Source organism: Rattus norvegicus, chromosome 10 (assembly GCF_021556685.1).
Source record: "Rattus norvegicus strain SHRSP/BbbUtx chromosome 10, alternate assembly SHRSP_T2T, whole genome shotgun sequence".
Taxonomy (NCBI): domain Eukaryota; kingdom Metazoa; phylum Chordata; class Mammalia; order Rodentia; family Muridae; genus Rattus; species Rattus norvegicus.
In genome coordinates this window covers 20,775,484-20,793,234 of record NC_141543.1, presented here as the reverse complement: position 1 = coordinate 20,793,234, position 17,751 = coordinate 20,775,484, and the positions used below count along the sequence as shown (strand labels likewise).

Here is a 17,751-nt window from a genome sequence, read left to right as displayed (position 1 = left end):
TGTGGACCTTGGGAGCTAGCTCAGCCTGGGAACCAGAAAGGCTAACTTTAGGAGGTGCCCTTGCCTGAGGCTGAATTGGAGCATGCGCACTGCGCCACTGTGATCAACCGGTGAGAGTGGTTCCTTCTGTGCACGCGCAGTTCCTGCCACCGTCCATCAGGTCTCTGCATCACTCACCCAGGATCTCGACTGAGGAGTGGTGATGTTGCGGTGGGCAGCGGCCACACTCTCTCCAGGACTAGATCGGCGGCTCATGTGCGAGTGAACGAGGTCGACCCAGGTCTGGGATCCTGGTGCAGTTGAGAGGGGCGGGGTCTGCTGAGGAAGGCGGGGCCTACAGGGATCAGGAGCGGAGCTAGAATCCGCAATGCTGTGTAGCTTTTCGGAGAAGTTGAAGCTAGGACAATGGGCGGGGTCTGAGGTGATCAGGGCAGGTAGCCCCTGAGTCTTGGAGCTTGGAACTGAAACAGTTCCTCTCGGAAGCTCCTGGGTAGCGGAGCAACTCTTTCTTTGTGCCCCCAGTGTGTGTGGCTGACCCGCCCGGTGCAACTCAGAAGGGATTCCTTAGGTTGAGGAACTGCGGACTGGCTGAGGTCTGCGACCATGAAGGTCAAAGTCATCCCGGTACTTGAAGACAACTACATGTACCTGATCATTGAGGAACACACACGGGAGGCCGTGGCTGTAGACGTGACTGTGCCCAAGAGGGTGAGGGCCGACAAAGGATGCCATCAGGGGACTCCCGGAGCAGACCCTACCCCCTAATTTTTCAAATAATTTGATGTATTATCTTTGGATTCCCATGGAGTATGGCTACCTTTGGTGTTTGTAGTCCCCCAGTAATTGTAATTGTCGGTCCATTATCTCCCCTAACTCTTGCTGTCCTGGGTCCCTGTGGAATTAAGCACCTGAACCTAGTGCGCCAGTATGGGGTGGGTGGCCCACCTGGCCGTCACTTCATCCTTACCAGCTGCTGGAGATTGCTGGCCGCGAGGGAGTGTCTCTGACCACGGTGCTGTCCACCCATCATCACTGGTAAGAGGGTGTGTGTTGAGGCCTAAAACAGACTCTTCCATTAGTACCCCGACTTGACCAGGCCCCTACATTTCCACAGGGACCATACACGTGGAAATGCGGAGCTGGCGCGCCTGCAGCCAGGACTGGCTATCATGGGAGCAGATGAGCGGATCTGCGCGCTAACCCGCAGGCTGGAACACGGAGAGGAACTTCAGGTGAGCATGTATCCAGAAGGGGTGGGGAGGGTCCTGGCCCCGGCCTGCCCACTGGCCCTCACGGGTCCAATGCCTCACCATCGCAGTTTGGGGCCATCCACGTGCGATGCCTCTTGACGCCGGGCCACACCTCTGGCCACATGAGCTACTTCCTGTGGGAGGATGAATGCCCGGACCCACCAGCCCTCTTCTCTGGTACCTTGCAGCCTGGACTCACCTACCAACCCAATTCCACTGTGCCCTCCCGACCCCCTTCTGACCCTCTTTGCTCCCTAGGAGATGCTCTGTCAGTGGCAGGCTGTGGCTGGCACCTGGAGGACACTGCCCAGCAGATGTACCAGAGCTTGGCCAAGACTCTGGGTACCCTTCCACCCCAGACGGTGAGCCTTGGCCTCCTGTGGGGCCCAAATGCTTGGCACTGGACTTCCTCCTGGTATTTAACCTATGCTTTTGTAGCTGTCCTGCTTTGGTAAAGGTGGTGTGGGCCTGGGTGGGTCAGGGGTAGGAGTGCCTGGCCCTTCTTTGGCCTGGGGCAGCGTGTGCTCACTGAGCATCCTCTTCTTGCAGAAGGTGTTCTGTGGTCATGAGCATACGCTGAGCAATCTTGAGTTTGCACAGAAAGTGGAGCCCTGCAACAGCCACGTGCAAGCTAAGCTGTCCTGGGCCCAGGTGCATGCATTTCCTGCTCCATAAAAGGGGGTGGGGTGGGAGTAGCCTTCCTGAAGTTTGGGGTGAGTTAGAAAGGGAATCATTGGAGAGTCAGAATGCTGGGTTTTGCCCTGCTGTGCCTTAACCTCCCCGTGGCTGCTGGTTGTCAGGGGCCCAGTTGTAATCAGGGGCCTGTTCTTTGCAGAAGAGGGATGATGATGATGTACCTACTGTGCCTTCAACGCTGGGCGAGGAGCTCATGTACAACCCTTTCCTAAGGGTGACGTAAGTATGGCTGTGTCCTAGGCCTTCCTGTGGTGGCCCTGAGCCGTATCAGCGGGTAGGGCAACCTCAAGAGGCTGTCTGCACTGCCAGTTAGTCTCCCCATGGAGCAGTCTCAGGACAGCCTGGCATCCTTAGGGCCTCTTTGGCAGTCATTTGAGTAGTTAGGAGGGTATCTAGGGACTATTTATTGAGCTGAATGTCCCTGGCACCAGAGAAGGGCATTTGTTAAGGGCCCTCCTTCCATCCACTGCCCTGCTGGGCCCCGCCCCCATGGGCAGCTGGCCAGCCCCACAATTCCCCAGCATACTCTTCCCTGCAGAGAGGATCCAGTCCGTGCGTTCACAGGCCAGGTGGCACCAGCCCAGGTCCTGGAGGTGCTCTGCAGGGAGCGAGCACGCTTCCAGCTTGCTTCGGAGCCTCCACAGCCCCAGGTCCGGGCACTCCTGGCCTTACAATGGGGGCTTCTGAGCACAGGCCAGGAAAAGTGAACTGTGTGGGGAGCCTGCTTGTCTCCACACTCCTCTGAACCTCAGGCCGACTGGAACCCTGCCACCCTGACTGCTTATGGAGCCATACAAGTGTGATCTGTAGGAGCTCTTGTGGGTCCAGAGACATACATCCTGGGGACTGAGGAGGGTAAATAAAACTTTGAAAGGCGCAGTGTGGTACCACAGACACACAGCAGATACTCAGAGGTGCAGACCTGTTTATTAGTGGTGAGACCCAGCTCTGACGTTCTCAAAGCCATAGAGGCTGGGAGCTGACAGACTGCCAGAGCCCAAGACCCTAGCAAACAGGCAGTTTGTAGAAGATTGTGTGCCCCACTAGGTTCAGGCTTGATATCTGCCCTACACGTTGTAGTTTTGGGGGTGAGCCACAGAAATGAAACCCCTTATACTCAGACACCTACAGCCGGAAGGCAGGCCAGAGGAAGAGTCTGGAGTCTCATTGAACCTACTTGGGTATCTCTGATCCTGCCTGCACTTCACCTTGCATATCTCAGTGTGGACCCTGGAGGTGTGTGGGCTGCAGGCAACATTACCAGCCAGAGACACAGATCATGTATGGTCAAGGACCCATGTGCAGCTAGTGCCCCACTGGAGCAAAGAATCCAACCGTCCATGGAGCTCTCCTTGAACTGAGGACCTCTGGCATGTTCTGCGTGGGCCTTGTGGCGGATACCCACACAGTCTTCCTGGGAGCCTTGGTGCTGCCCCCAGGGTTCTCACAGACTCAGGGCCTCCTACCACCTGATGCTGAGGCCTGAGTTGATCTTCTCCACAGCATGGTACTGCGTGTGCAGCAGGTGGCTGGCCCGCTCTGAGTCCTCGCCTTGCAGCCAATGCTGGTACAGCTCCTGGACCCCAGGGGCATCTTCGGGCGCCTCGGTCCTCACCATGCTGTACAGTCTTTCCACTTGCTGGAGGAGCTCCCTGCCTTCCGTATCTGGAGCCTTGAGCTGACCCCCTCCATTCAAGCAGCCTGTGGTAGAGCACGGGGCAGGGACAGGGAGTCAGGTTAGCCCTCTGACCCCCTGGATGTGGCGAGGGGGACATGCCCCCCTCCTGTCCAACCCCTTCCAGCTTCCACTGGTGGAAAGCTGCTACTCTATCCCAGCAGGCAGAGCCCACGCTAGGAGGAACTACCTGAAGGGCAGGCCATTACTTCCACGTAATGGTAGGGACAGCGGCCTCGTTTTAACTTCTGCACGAGGTTCTGGATGTTGCGGAAGCCATAGGCCACAGCAAAGCGCAACAGCACCTGGCCTTCCCTCTCCAGTGTCACTTCCTGGAAGTCCTTGTTCCTGAAGGTGCAGGAGTAGGCTTGTGAAATGCACATTGCCATGAGACTGTCCCCGCCCAGGTGCGGAAGCCTTCTGGGATTCAGTGCAGTACCAGCTGTCTCTGTCTTTTCCTGCTTGTACCAAGGAAGCGTGATGGAGAAGGGTGTGTAGCTCACATCCACGGCCCCACCAGTAAACTCATCCCTACCTTGATCTTAGCAAAGGGTTATCTTTCCAAAGGGCAACCACAAAACCCAGCAAGGTGTGAAACCCCAGGCCCAGTGCCAACACCCACGCAGGCATCCTCCAGTCCCCACATGTACCACCCCGGCTCAGGGTCTGCCGAGACTGAGGCGAGTGCTCTGGCCTGTTGGTCCTCGTTTCATGGTTATAAGAGGAGACACACTTGTGCCAAAGCTCTAGGGGGTTCCCCCAAATTCACTTCAGTGCCTGCCCTGCTGACCTCATGGGTTGGTAGGTGACGTCAGCCACATGGATTCCAAACAGCTCTTGGGCTGCGTGCCGGAACACGTGCTCCAGGTACCCTCCTGAGCCTCCGCCCCGATGGCTGGTGGGCTCCTCAGCAGACACACTCCTGGTTCTGGGAGAGGGGCGGGTCAGTGCGGAGGTCTCTGGTAGTCAGACATTAAGAACTGCTCTTATGGTGGCCCTGGGAAGCTCGGGTGGCTTCAAGAGCAGGCTTTGCTCTGACACTGTAAACTCAACCACTCCTGGACCCCAGTCAGGCTCTGGGGAGGTCTGGAGTCGGCCAGAAGGCAGCCTGGGTAGAAAGGAGGGGACAAGACACTGCCCCACCCCACAGGCAGCATCTGATCCCAAATAAAGTTTCTCAGTCCCCACCACCTACTCACAAGCCATCCAGGGGCACAGGCTCCAGCTCTGAGAGGGAGACTCCTTCTTCCTCCAGCAGTCTGAAGACTTCTCCTACAGAGGAACCACAACACATGCTCTCATGATCTGAAATGGCTGCACTGTCTGCATCTGCAGAGGGACGCTTACTCTAGCTTGTGGTGGGATGGCGAGTCCAGCCAGCCCCTGCAGACCCACGGGAAGGCGTTCCTTCCTGGAGCTCTGTCAAGGGAGTCAGGGCCACTCTGACAGTCCAGGCATCCACTCCTCAGTGGAGAGGCTACTCCACTTAGAAGCAGGGTGGAAGTATGATCCACAGGGACTAGATCCTGCCTGCCCTCACTTTTGAACCAGCAAGGATACAATACTGGGCTCCATTGGCCGCAGGATCCTGGGAGGCGCTCAGAGGCCCTGCAGTTTCCCTGGCCCCAGTGCTTGGCTCCATGGGAGCCTTGTGGATCAGAGGGCAGAGTTATGCATGACAACTACACCTGTTGTAAGGACACAGTCCACGTCACGGGTCTGGTACTCCTGGTTGAAGAAGTCAGGTCTGGATGCTTCTAGTTTTTTGTCATAGCAGGGCATCACAGTTACGTGGTAGATCTTGTCAGGAGTCAGGAGCTACAGAGAGAGTATAGAAGGCCTCAGTCCCATCTAAGCCAAGCTCAGAAGTGTGAGAGGTGAGGCAGAGCTGTCTTGAGCCATCAAATGACCAGGGTCAAATATCGTCTCTGCCACCTCTGCCCCTAACAGGCAGCTGCAGCACAGAAGACAAGTTCTCACTGCCTTTGAAAGGTCAGGTCACAGTGGAGACAACACAGATGAGGGAAGTGCGGATGTGCACACGTAGAGGGAACGCACAGGGTTGATGCCAGTGCTTGTGGCTGCAGTACTACGGAAGCCAGCTCCCTTCCTCATCCTGTCAGCGGGGTGTGCTTCATGACCTTGGTCTCTTGCTCCCTAAACATGGACTTTAAGCCACCCCTGGGTGTGAGAAGTGCTTTTCTATAAGACCCAGGTCCCCTGATACTTGACAAAAGACAGCCTAGATAGTAACGGGCTAGCTGAGCAAGACTGATCTAAGGCCAATGTCACTCCACTGCAGCCACCATCAGGTTTCAGTCACCCAGACACCCCCAGAAGGCACCATGGTCACAGGCCAGCCAGCAGGCCACCTCTCACTCCTCATACGTTGCCCGGGGATGCCCAGTCCTGTTACCTGTTGCTGTGCAAAGAAGTCTTTGATCAGGGAGCCCATAACCTGCTGTGGGGATCGGGCTGTACTGATGTAGGGGAGAATGAAGTTGCCATGAGTCTTCTCAGCATAGCAGATCCAGCCTGAGTCAAGAGGAACGAACAGGTTAGGGGTGTGCATAGGGCAGGCCTGGGGGTGGTTCACAAAGAGCAGCTCGCCTCTTGGCAGTGACATGACATTCTGGGGGTGGAGCGATTCATACAGAAAATGACTGTGGCATTAAAACACCCATCCTGTCATCACTGTCACGGGAAGGCTGGTACCCAGACGATACCAATGGGAACCAGGGATTCCAGGCGATGTCTTGGGTACCTCCTAGGCGCTGACATTCCTACCCTTCTCTAAAGACAATCCGCCCCCATCATTTTCCATGTCAAGCTGTATTCATGGCATCCTAACTTCAACTGAACAACCTCGCAGCCGTGGACACACCTGGGCAGGCGGAAGCCAGCATGGGCAAGGCCTCTCTGGAGTTGGCTTGTTCTCGGAATCGCTGCACAAACTCTTTCTGGCTCTCCAAAAGGCTGAAGTTCCTTGCGAAGGCAGTATCGAAGACGAAGTGCACCCCTAGAAAGTGATGGAAGGTGAGCAGGTGCCTTAGCACCAACGGCAGCAGAAACCTGAACACCTCTGTCCTGAGTGGGGCAGCGCTGTGGACCACAGGCCAAGGGCAAGGCTCTGCCCCAGGGCGGCAAGGCTCTGCCCCAGGGCACCACGGCATATGGGGTCTTAGGAAGCACTGTTTTAACAGGTACAGCACCTGCTGTGTGGATGACCTGAGAGCTGCCCAGTGGCCCCATCATCAAACCGCAGAGAGAATTCCTAAAACCATACTTTTCTTGGCACCTTTCTGAATGTGTTTAAGCCTTTTGTACCAGTAGGGCTTGGCCTCCTCCAGACCAACCTGAGATGCATATAGAGACCTCTGCCTCCCCAACTGCCTCCTGATGACGCCATCCCCAAAGGCTAGGGCTACCCGTATGGCCACACTGCTATAACCCTGCATGGACTGTGTAGACAAGACTCAGTGAGCTTTTCAGCACGGTGAGACATAGACTTATGTCAGCCTGGCACAAGCTAAAGCTCCTGCAGGATCCCAGGGGAAGGCTGTGCTCCTGGTTCTTCGGTTCTCCCTAAGGCTGGGAACTGTTCTGGGATGACATTGGACTGAACACTCACCAGGACCACCACCCCCATGCTGGTTTTCCTTAGGACTCTGAGGACTGACAATGACTCCTAGTACCATGGCAAGGGTCACACAGGAGCACAGGGTGCCTGCCTATCAGTGCATGCCCCCTGCAACACACTACGGTCATGGTAGACAATAAGGTACCAGGTCGTCTAACAGGCAGGAGGAGCATTCTGTGGAGGTAGCACCATGAATACCCAGTCCCTCCACTTCCCCAGGAAAGGCTGCTGGTCACTCTGGTTTAGCAGGGGGCTTTCAAAACACCCATGTCTTCCTCCACCCCAACTCCTGGCACAGAAGTCAGCCAAAGGTTACCCAAGCCACAGCCCAACAGATGTGAAGAACAGTTACCGGAGCCAGTAAGACGGCTCAGCAGGGAAAGGTCCTTGCTGTCAAACCAGATAACCTGAGTTGATGCTGAAACCCATGTTGTAGACGAAGAGAACTAAGTCCTGAGAATAGTCCCGTGACCCACGCACACACACACACACATGCACACACTCAAAAGAATTACATGTAAAGATAAATACATGTAAAAAAAAGTTAAAAACAAACAGTAACCTAAGCTGGGGCAGTAGCACACTGTCTGTAATCCAGGTTCTAGGGAGGCTGAGGCAGGAGGATTGTATGTTTGTGGCTGGCTCTGACTACACAGTGAAGTCAACACAAGCCAGGGTTACAAAGTGAGACCCTGCCTCAAACAAACAAACAAACCCAAGGGTGGCATCTGCAAGCAATTCCAGCACTTGCTCCTCGAAGGCAGCTCAGGACCAATCCGACCTAGATCTAGTTTCAGAAAACCAAAACACCAATACCACCCAGTCAACTACAGTACAAAGTCAGAGCTCAGCTGGCTTCTCTCCTAAGGTCCTGACCTCACCGTGAAACTTCAAGCTGAAGTCACACTCCGGAGAGCGCCCCTACTGTTCACTTCAGGTTGAGTGACATGTGCCCTGGGGGCGGGAGGAGTCCCGGAACCAGCCACCCTGGTTCACTCAAGGTTCTGCACCTACCTATTTTTTTGAAGAATGAAGTTAATTTCCTGGCGGTGTCTGTGGAGTCTAGCTGAAACCTGGCAGCCAGTGACGCTCTAGACTGCGGTGAGACGGACACGACCACGAGCCGCTGCTGACCCGGTGCTGCCACCTATAAAATGAGAGAGAGAGAGAGAGAGAGAGAGAGAGAGAGAGAGAGAGAGAGAGAGAGAAGCCTCTGGCTCTGCTGGCTTTGTACAGATTCACTGAGCCCGTCAGCCCCACCACAGTCGGCCACAGTGACGTTTTGAACCCAACCCAGAGCTCCAGGTCTAACAGAGACCACTGATGTGAGAGCCATGAAACCTAAAGAAGCAGGAAGCCAAACGGGTAGACCAGCTGAGTTTCCCCTAACGGAATATGCTGTAGGCGGCTGGGGCTGAGCCCCACTGCTTACCTTATTAGCATCTAGAACCTTCCGCAGTTCCTCGTGACTCTGCTGGGTGATGAGTATCGTCTCTGCTGAAGTGACACAGCCACTGCAGGCCAGGCAGTCGTTCAGGGAGACCTTGGCCTTCTCCAGCTTCTGGCTTCTTCCATCCTGCAGGCGAGCAAAATCTGGAGCACAGAGTCTTATGGGGGATGGGCAGGTACCCTTTTGACATCCACTCACGCCACCAAGAGTCAGCATGAGAGCAGGCTGGGGTCCTACGACACCTTTTCACTTTTGTCTCTGTCTGTCTGTCTTTCTTTCTTTCTTTCTTTCTTTCTTTTCTCATGACAGTAGGTGGAATTCAGGGCCCTGCAAACACCAAGCAAATGCCCCACTCCCCGGCTCTAGCTTCATCCCTGACATCCAGCTTTTAAAACTTAAGTGTGTATCACACAAATACACAGATGCCTTAGATAACCTAGGTGTTCACACTGACATCAAGTTCTAGCTTTTGGCACAGGCTTGACTGGAGTGTCAGGACCCCATGAGCAAGGCTGGCTTTGGGAGTCAGTGCAGAAGCAACAGACCTGCTGGGGCTGGCTGCTGCTCTCTGGTCTGTGGGGACAGGCTGGGAATAAAAGAGGGATAGCCAGGAATGGATGAAGGAAGAGAGGGTGGGGGGTGGGAGAGAAGGCTGTACAGATGGTAACAACCATCAGAATTGACAGAATAGACCCAGGACCCTGGTCTTCAAATCAGGGTCTCCAGGACACCCCCAGTGGTTCTTGTCATGCCAACGTGATGCCAGACTGAACCCATCAACACTGCTACAGAGGCAGAAATGGTCTGAGCCAGGGCCTGCTGAGTTGCAGGGATCCAAACTGATGAGAGAAGTAAGCCTAGAGGGTTTGAAGTCCCTTCAGCTATTCTCTGCACCCATGCTTGGTACCAATGCCCCAACCTGACGCTAACCGCAACAAGAAACCAAAGGCCCACAGGCCCAGGCAGCAGCAGCACCATGCAGACGAGGCCACTTGTCTTTAAAGCACAGCCCAGTGGTGGTGGGCACCTTCCTCTGTCCATCCATCCATGGGACAGACTGCTTGTTGGGAACCAGGGCCTCCTGGTACACTGGGGTCTAGCTGATGCCACAGAGTGTCATGAAGTCACTCACTGTTGTAGACAAACAGCTGGGCTTCGCTGCTACACCTTGATCCTGCTTGTCACTGTCCACGGGGATCTGCACAGCCATCCCCTGATCCTACCCAAGCTTCCTCCCCTACTCAGAGCCCCATGGCTGGGCATCACTTCTTAGGGCAGTGGTGCATCGGACTTTGAAGGGATTCCTTAGAGTGCAAAGGGCAGCCAGTCAGGGTTAATTTTAATAGATATCAGGACCTAACCTTCAGATTAGAGGACAGAAGGGCTCGAGGGGATCAAACCCAGAAAATCTTATGCTACTAGACGTAGGGGACAAGGGAGGAGGAACGGATCCAGCATCTCTACAAAAGGGCTCCCCCACGCAGACCAGGACGGACTGGATGCCCAACATGGGCACCCCTGCTCACCGTCTCAGCTCCCCAGGGTCATTGAATGTGACCAGGGAGGGGGAGGGGAAGGGGAGGGAGTGAGAGAGAGAGAGAGAGTGAGAGAGAGAGAGAGAGAGAGAGAGAGAGAGAGAGAGAGCGCTGTTGAGCTGAAAGGAGTTTCACGGTTGACTGGGAAAGGCAGAAGATGTGTGTTTCAGATCCCCACCCCAGCCTCCCTCCTCCGGCCACTGCCAGCCCCCATCAGGGACGTGGCAAAAGCTCTGGTTCCTTACTGGGTTCACTTGGAAGTAACTGCCATCATCTTCGATGTGGATCTTGGCTATCCCACTTCCAGGCTTCTTAGCCACCGTCACCGGCTTGATGCAACTCTGCACCAGGAAAAGACCCAAACCGGCTCTATTAGGAGACAGCAACTCGGATGGAGGACGGAAGATGGTGGGCCTCAGGGATGGCTGGCTACTGGCCACGGAGTGAAGCTCGCCACCAAGGCCAGTTCTACCTCCTTCCTGCCACTGAAGCCATGCTGAACTCTGGTTGCCCACCCTTTTCTATACAAGGAGAGGAAAATGTCACCAAGGCCACTTATTCTCCAGGTCCATGAAGACTGGTGTGAGCCCTATATGCACGCTAATGCAGAAGCCCTGACCAGCCTGGCCCTCTTAAGTGCAGATAGCAGCAGGCCACCAGTGTGTCAACAGGCCTGGCCGGACAGGAAGGCTTTCTTTTTTCTTTTTTTGGTTCTTTTTTTCGGAGCTGGGGACTGAACCCAGGGCCTTGTGCTTCCTAGGCAAGCACTCTACCACTGAGCTAAATCCCCAACCCCCAGGAAGGCTTTCTTTGGAAACATCTAGAGGTCACCTCCAACCTACTACCACAGATGAGACTTAATGTCTCCCCCCTTCTCCTGTTATTGCTTCCAGAACCTTGGTGGCTTTCCAGAAGATGTCAGTCTCGGGTAAGATGCCCCGGTTCATCCTGCCTGTTTTCAGGGGTGGCTGTCTTCCTCAAGGCAAGGTCAGGAACATTAGCTGTGGTTGTGGACCAAGTGGAGATCTCACCTGCCCCATCAACTTGCTCCCTGTCCACAGAGATGAAGAAACTGGCTCTGAGAGAGATATGGGAAGGGATGTCTCACAGGTGTGTGGAAGCTGTCCAGCCCCAACCATGTCTCTGCATCACCAGCTCGGTGACACTTCTAGGAACAGTAGTTGAAGGCCACATAACAGTCCCAATCTTTTTTTTTTTTTAAACACTAAGCCTGCCTGTCACCACTAAGCACTCCCATGGTCCCGGAGATCGCTCCGGGCCCAGTAACCGGGTTGTCCGGCCATCCCTGGCCTCAGTTGTCTGTGTTAGTAAGAAGGGAACTAGACTGACAGAGGACCTGGGCCCTGGGGCCCGGGTCGGGTCTCTTGCTCAGGAAAAGACACAGGAGAGAGCGGTTTCCCGAGGCGCACAGCCAGGCCCGGACCCTCCTCCTGCGCGACTCGCCCTTGGCCGGCCCACCTGAGACGGCCCGATGAAGTCATCCAGGTCGGTCAGCTGTAGTGCCCCACTGAAGGGCGACGCCATGACAGCCTCACTGCCGCTGAGCGTCGCACGGGGCTGTCGCAAAATGACACTCAAACGGCACGCAGTTCCGCCACTCTGCCGGAAAACGCAAATTCCAGCGCATGCTCATTTCTTTCCGTGAACAAGCTTTGAAAAGAGTGTGCGCCCTCTGCTGGCCGCCTTCAGCGCTTGGACCAGCGGACTCAAAGGTGCAAGTTCCACAGCGTTCAGTTTCCCACGCGTCCCTTGGTTGTGGTGTACAGGGGTAGCATAGACAAAGAACGCAAAGAATGAAACTCGAGAGTCAGAGTCTGTCCCGCATAGGGGTGAGAATACGGGTTTCACTCATCACCTTGACTGACAGTACTCATGGAAGGTTCCAGATACAGTGAGCAGCAGAACACAAAATTAACTTTGATTCGCTGGGATACTGTGGAATGGGCTTACCAAAAATGAGATCGACAAGTGCTGTTGAGATTTTAAGACAGGAATGTGGGAGAGCATTTACAGAAGCAGGTTCTTTGGACTGGACCAGGGCCAAAGGACAGTTTCTGTTTGCCGGAGGATTCTAATGCTGGAAGAAGGGTGACACAGGAGAGAGACATCCCCGGCCCCCAAGTCTATTAGAACAAACACAGTGGAGGGTTGGCAGAATGTGAGGCATATCCAGGGCCCACTAACAGACACAGACTAGAACGGCCTGGAGCAGTAGAAAGAAGTCCTTGCATTCATCGTAATGTAGGTGATCCCGGAAGACATTACAGCGTATGTGCATGAAGCCAGTCACGTCCAGAACAGGCAACCCTGCAAATGGAAAGCTGGCCTCTGGAATGAAGAAGAAGGTTTCTGACCAGGGTGGTTAAAAACGACTTTAGAAATCATTGTGGATGTCATTTTAAAAAAATGGAATAGGGTTTCCCTGTGTACCCCTGACTGTCCTGAAACTCACTTGGTGGACTAGAATGGCCGTGAACTCACAGAGATCCACTTGCCTCTGTCTTGGAGTGCTGGGATTAAAGGTGTGTGACACCGTGCCTGGCTCTGTGACATCATTAATGTCACCGAAATGTCTGCTAGAAATGATTGCAATCAGGCTGAGATGAGAGTTGATTTCATGCGTGCTCTTAACCACTGAGCCATCTCTTCAGCCCTTCTTCCTGCTTTATGGAGATTCCAGGAATTGAACTCTGGTTGTCAAGGTGGCAACCTGCTGAACCATTTTGCCAGCCCAGTTGCCTCAAGTTTGAGGCTAGCTTTGTTATGTAGTGAACCCTAGGCTAGCTAGGATTACACTGTGACCCTGAAGCAGTCAGTGAAAAGGGTGGAGATTGAAGGAAGAATGAACCCCAGCTTCTGGAATGGCCTTGAGTCTCGGCCATCCAGTCTCAAGTCATGTCTGTCCCCTAAAGAGACCAAAGTGATTTCACCAGTGTGGTTCATAAAATAGGACATCAGTTTCTGACTCTCCCTCTCCCTCTCCCTTCTCCCCTTCCCTCCCCCCTCTCGTGTGTTGTGCACACACAGAGGTGCCTGGGCACCCCTCAGACATCTTTCATTAACTCATTTTCCCAAGGGCTCTGGCTCAGTGCAGATGTCACGCCTCAGGGTCCCCAAGCTCCTATTTTGCAAATTATTTCATCAGCATCATTAGCTGGTATTTACTGTGTGCTTCCCCTGTGCATGGCCCTAAGCTAGACTCTGGGAGCTGTAGGGTTTACAGACATCAGGGAGGGGAAGGGAGGACACAGGGGCCAGCCAGGGACACTGTGCCCCAGTGCCATTCCTTTCCCTGGGTGTCTCTGGCTGTCCTGGATACACATAGACTCCCTTTGCCCCACAGGTACTAATTTGCAAGCTAGGTGGGGAAAGCAGCCACTCTCTACTGCCCATGTGGTTCTCACTGAGACTTGCCCATAGCCTTGCCTCCTCCATCGACTATGCCAGCTTCACCCTGTGTAAGGACATGCCACGTGCTAGGACCCGGATGGAGGCTGCTGTGACAGATGGCCACAACTGGGTGCTCAGAGCAACGGGGATTTATTTTCACAGCTCTGGAGATGAAAAGTTTACTGTCCATGGTAGTGTGGTATTCGTGCCCTCCTCCGATGGCAGGGGAGAGGTTTTCCCACCTTTCCTCCCCTCTTGGGGTTCCGGGTGGTCTGGCCCTATGAACTCCTATTTCCAGCCATTGCCTTTCACATGGCCACCTGACCTCTATGTGTCTCTGAACCTCTCTTGCCAAACTCCTGTACTAGACTTCGTCAAAGATCGCCTTGAGAACATCATACCTTGTGGGAACAGATGCTGGGGCTGGTTAGTTCTCTTCAACTCAGCACAAGCCAGAGTCACCTGGGAAGTGGGATTCTCGGTTGAAGAACTGCCTCCATTAGAATGGCCTGAGTGTGTGTGTGTGTGTGTGTGTGTGTGTGTGTGTGTGTGTATGTATGTATGTATATATTTCATTATTTATTAATGAATTAATTTATTTTTGGTTCTCTGAGACAGGGTTTCTCTGTGTAACTGAGCTCTGACAGTCCTGGGACTCGCTCTGTAGACCAGGTTGGCCTTGAACTCACAGAGATCCACCTGTCTCTATCTCCAAAGTGCTGGGAATAAAGGCGCGCTCCTCCACTTCCTGCCGGTATTTCTGTATTAATGATTGATGTGGAAGGTCCAGCCTGTATTGTGAGCACTTCCACTCCTCGGTTGTATAAGAAAGCAGGCTGAGCCATCCTGGGAAAGAGAGCCAGAGCTTCCTCCCGTGATGCCTGCTTCTGTTTCTGCCTCTAGGCTGCTGCCTTGAGCTCTTGCCCTCCAGGTGGTGGGTTCTAACCTGTAAGGTGCAGTAAACTCTTTGCTTCTGATTGTGATGTTTTATTACGGCTACAGAAGAGCAACCTAGAACCACTGAGCACCTAACACCTGGGCTGCATTCCAAGCAGTTTTTTCTTTACATCTTTGTGTGTGTGTGTGTGTGTGTGTGTGTGTGTGTGTGTGTGTGTGTGCATGTGCACACATCCTTGGAGGCCAGAAGATACGTTCTGATGTGCTGAAGTACAGGCAGTTGTGAACAGCCTTGGTGTGGGTGCTGGGAACTGAACTCTGGTCCTCTGAGAGAGCAACAAGCTCCTCTAACCACTGAGCCAGCTCTTCTGTCCCCTTTTTCTTAGTGATTACTTAGGGATTTTGTCACTGTAGTGACAAAGCTGATTGTTACAGTGGACAGCAGAGACCTCTTTGCCACTCAGTAAGTTGTGGGTGAATCAGCCTAGGCTTCTGATGGTATCAGGGTCACCACTCTTGTCTGGGTGGATGTAAGGCTAATGTGTTTCATTGTGTCCCTTCAGTGCTTCCCCATGGGAAAGGCCCTCTGGGGTGCTGGGCTCATTGTGAGGGGTGGGCCCCACTATTACAAATGCGTGCTACATTGTGGGCTCAGGTGGCATCGATAGCAATATAGAGATAAAGTAGCCTTTTGTAGGAAGATTTTTGCAGTGGTGATATTGAAGCTGGACCCTCACTGTCTGGTATTCTCTTGCTGAAACCCTACCTACGCCATTAAAGCCTGGTGTCGAGTAGGATCGGGGTGACGGAGGCCCGACAGATGGGCTTTATTTGTTGAAAGGAACTAGTGCTGTGCAGTGAGCACATCATTAGTGGCATAATCAACAGATGGCCCTGTCCTTCTGGGGCCACTACATCTTGTCAACAGGTGGGATCCCAGCAACGGCCCCAGGGGAGCCTGCGCAAGCCGCAATTAGTAGCTAATGAGAGGCCTGGGTGGTTGTTCCAGCAGGGTAGTGAGCTGGGCTGCCAAAAGGGTGTGTGTGCTCCGGCCTCAAGCTTCCTGCCAGCTGAGGTGTCTACTCAAGGACCATGGTGACTGGGGCAGTGCACAATTCACGCTCCAAGTTTTTTTTTTTAAAGATTTATTTATTATATATAAGTACACGGTAGCTGTCTTCAGACACAGCAGAAGGGGACATCAGATCTCATTACAGATGGCTGTGAGCCACCATGTGGTTTCTGGGATTTGAACTCAGGACCTCTGGAAGAGCAGTCAGTGATTTTTTTTTTTTTTTTTTGGTTCTTTTTTTTCCGGAGCTGGGGACCGAACCCAGGGCCTTGCGCTTCCTAGGCAAACGCTCTACCACTGAGCTAAATCCCCAACCCCGCAGTCAGTGATCTTAACCACTGGGCCATCTCTCCAGCCCAATTTTGTTGTTATTTTTACATTTAACATTTATTCCTATTTTAAAATTATCTGTCTGTCTGTCTGTCTGTCTGTCTATCTATCCATCTATCAATCAATCTTTCTTTTGGTTATTCAAGACAGGGATTCTTGGGGTTGGGGATTTAGCTCAGTGGTAGAGCGCTTGCCTAGGAAGCGCAAGGCCCTGGGTTCGGTCCCCAGCTCCGGAAAAAAAAAAGAACCAAAAAAAAAGACAGGGATTCTTCTCCCTGTATCCCTGGCTGTCCTGGAACTTGCTCTGTAGACCAGGCTGGCCTCAAACTCCCAAAGATCTTCCTGCCTCTCGCTCCAGTGCGCTGGGATTAAAGGCGCGCCATCCCTGCCTGGCCTGTTTGCTTGTGTGAGTGTGGGTATGAGCAAAGTGGGGGTCAGAAGATTGGTTGGAGTTGATTTTCTCTCCACTCTGTGGGTTCCAAAGACCAAATCCAGGTCGCCAAGCTTGGCTTCGCGTGCTCTTACCACTGAGTCGTCACCCTGGTTTCTATTATTTATTTATTGGTTTGTTTGTTTGCCAAGTATTTTTTTTATTTTATTCTATTTTTGTAGATTTTTTTTCCATACAATATATTCTGATCATGGTGTCCCCTCCCCCTACTCCTCCAAGTTCCTCCCCACCTTCCCTTCCATCGGATCCACCTCCCTAGAAAACAGTCACCTAAGGAACAATGATACGATAAGATACAATACGACGCAATTCAATAAAAACAAATCAGAACACACAAAACAACATATAAGAAAAAGGCAAAGAAAAAGCTCAGGGAGTGCATATAGACACACACATTTGCACACACAGAAATCTCATAAAAACACAAAATGGGAAGCCATAACATGTACGCAAAGAGCCTGTAAGGTAAGGAAAAAATGCCCTGATTTAGCATCGTGAGACAAAGAGCTTCCAATGATACCGTTGAGTTTTTGTTTTGAAAATCTACTGCTGGACATGGGTCCTACCCTTAAGGGGGATTTGTCCAATGAGACTCCTTTGGAGAGAACTAATTTTTTATTAGAGCCAGTGAAATAGTCTGGCAGGGAAAGGCTTGCTGCCAAGCCTACTAGCCTGAGTTTAGTCCCCAGGACACACCCTGTGAAAGAAGTCCCATACCAAGTCCTCTGACCTCTGTCTTCTGACCTCTCTCGGTGCACTGTGGTATGCAGGTGCTTACAGACACATATATACACGATAAATAAATGGATGTAAGTCATTTTTAGATTAAATAATATGAACTCTCAGAGACTGCCAGCATGCACAGAGTCCTCACTGGTCTGCACCACATGGGCTCCAAGAATCCACTGAACCAAATGGAACATGTCCTCATCCCTGACCCAGACGCCATTTCCATTTATTTATCGTGTATATATGTGTCTGTAAGCACCTGCATACCACAGTGCACCGAGAGAGGTCAGAAGACAGAGGTCAGAGGACTTGGTATGGGACTTCTTTCACAGGGTGTGTCCTGGGGACTAAACTCAGGCTAGTAGGCTTGGCAGCAAGCCTTTCCCTGCCAGACTATTTCACTGGCTCTCATTTGTGTGTGTGTGTGTGTGTGTGTGTGTGTGTGTGTGTGTGTGTATCTGGGGCAAACATGGAGAATGTGTGGAGGTCAGGGGACAGCTTTAAAGAGTCTGGGGTTAAACTTGGGTTGACAGACTTGGTGGTGTGTGGTTTAACCCACTGGGTTTGGCTCTTTTTTTTTTTTAATTTTTTTTGTGTAGCCCAGGCTGGCCTTGA

The 17,751-nt window shown here is 52.9% G+C and overlaps 2 protein-coding genes across 6 annotated transcripts; one reads left to right on the top strand and one right to left on the bottom strand.

The window, feature by feature from the left end:
• The first annotated feature begins 138 nt into the window (after positions 1-138).
• Positions 139-2,859, top strand: Haghl (hydroxyacylglutathione hydrolase-like). 4 transcript variants are annotated; one of them, NM_001430179.1, is given in 9 exon segments: positions 139-280; positions 523-708; positions 971-1,035; positions 1,115-1,232; positions 1,319-1,427; positions 1,509-1,612; positions 1,800-1,901; positions 2,086-2,165; positions 2,485-2,859. In NM_001430179.1, coding segments are annotated over 8 exon segments (852 nt in total). In that variant the 5' UTR covers positions 139-280; positions 523-603; the 3' UTR covers positions 2,654-2,859.
• Ciao3 (cytosolic iron-sulfur assembly component 3) lies at positions 2,855-11,806 on the bottom strand. 2 transcript variants are annotated; one of them, XM_087572830.1, is made up of 11 exons: positions 11,726-11,806; positions 10,492-11,324; positions 8,694-8,837; positions 8,276-8,408; positions 6,506-6,640; positions 6,038-6,156; positions 5,310-5,439; positions 4,821-4,893; positions 4,412-4,549; positions 3,812-3,969; positions 2,855-3,647 (listed from the first exon to the last, which is right to left on the bottom strand). In XM_087572830.1, exons 5-11 carry the CDS (start codon positions 6,525-6,527, stop codon positions 3,409-3,411), a joined length of 879 nt encoding a protein of 292 aa, XP_087428956.1. In that variant the 5' UTR covers positions 6,528-6,640; positions 8,276-8,408; positions 8,694-8,837; positions 10,492-11,324; positions 11,726-11,806; the 3' UTR covers positions 2,855-3,408.
• Between the last annotated feature and the right edge of the window lie 5,945 nt (positions 11,807-17,751).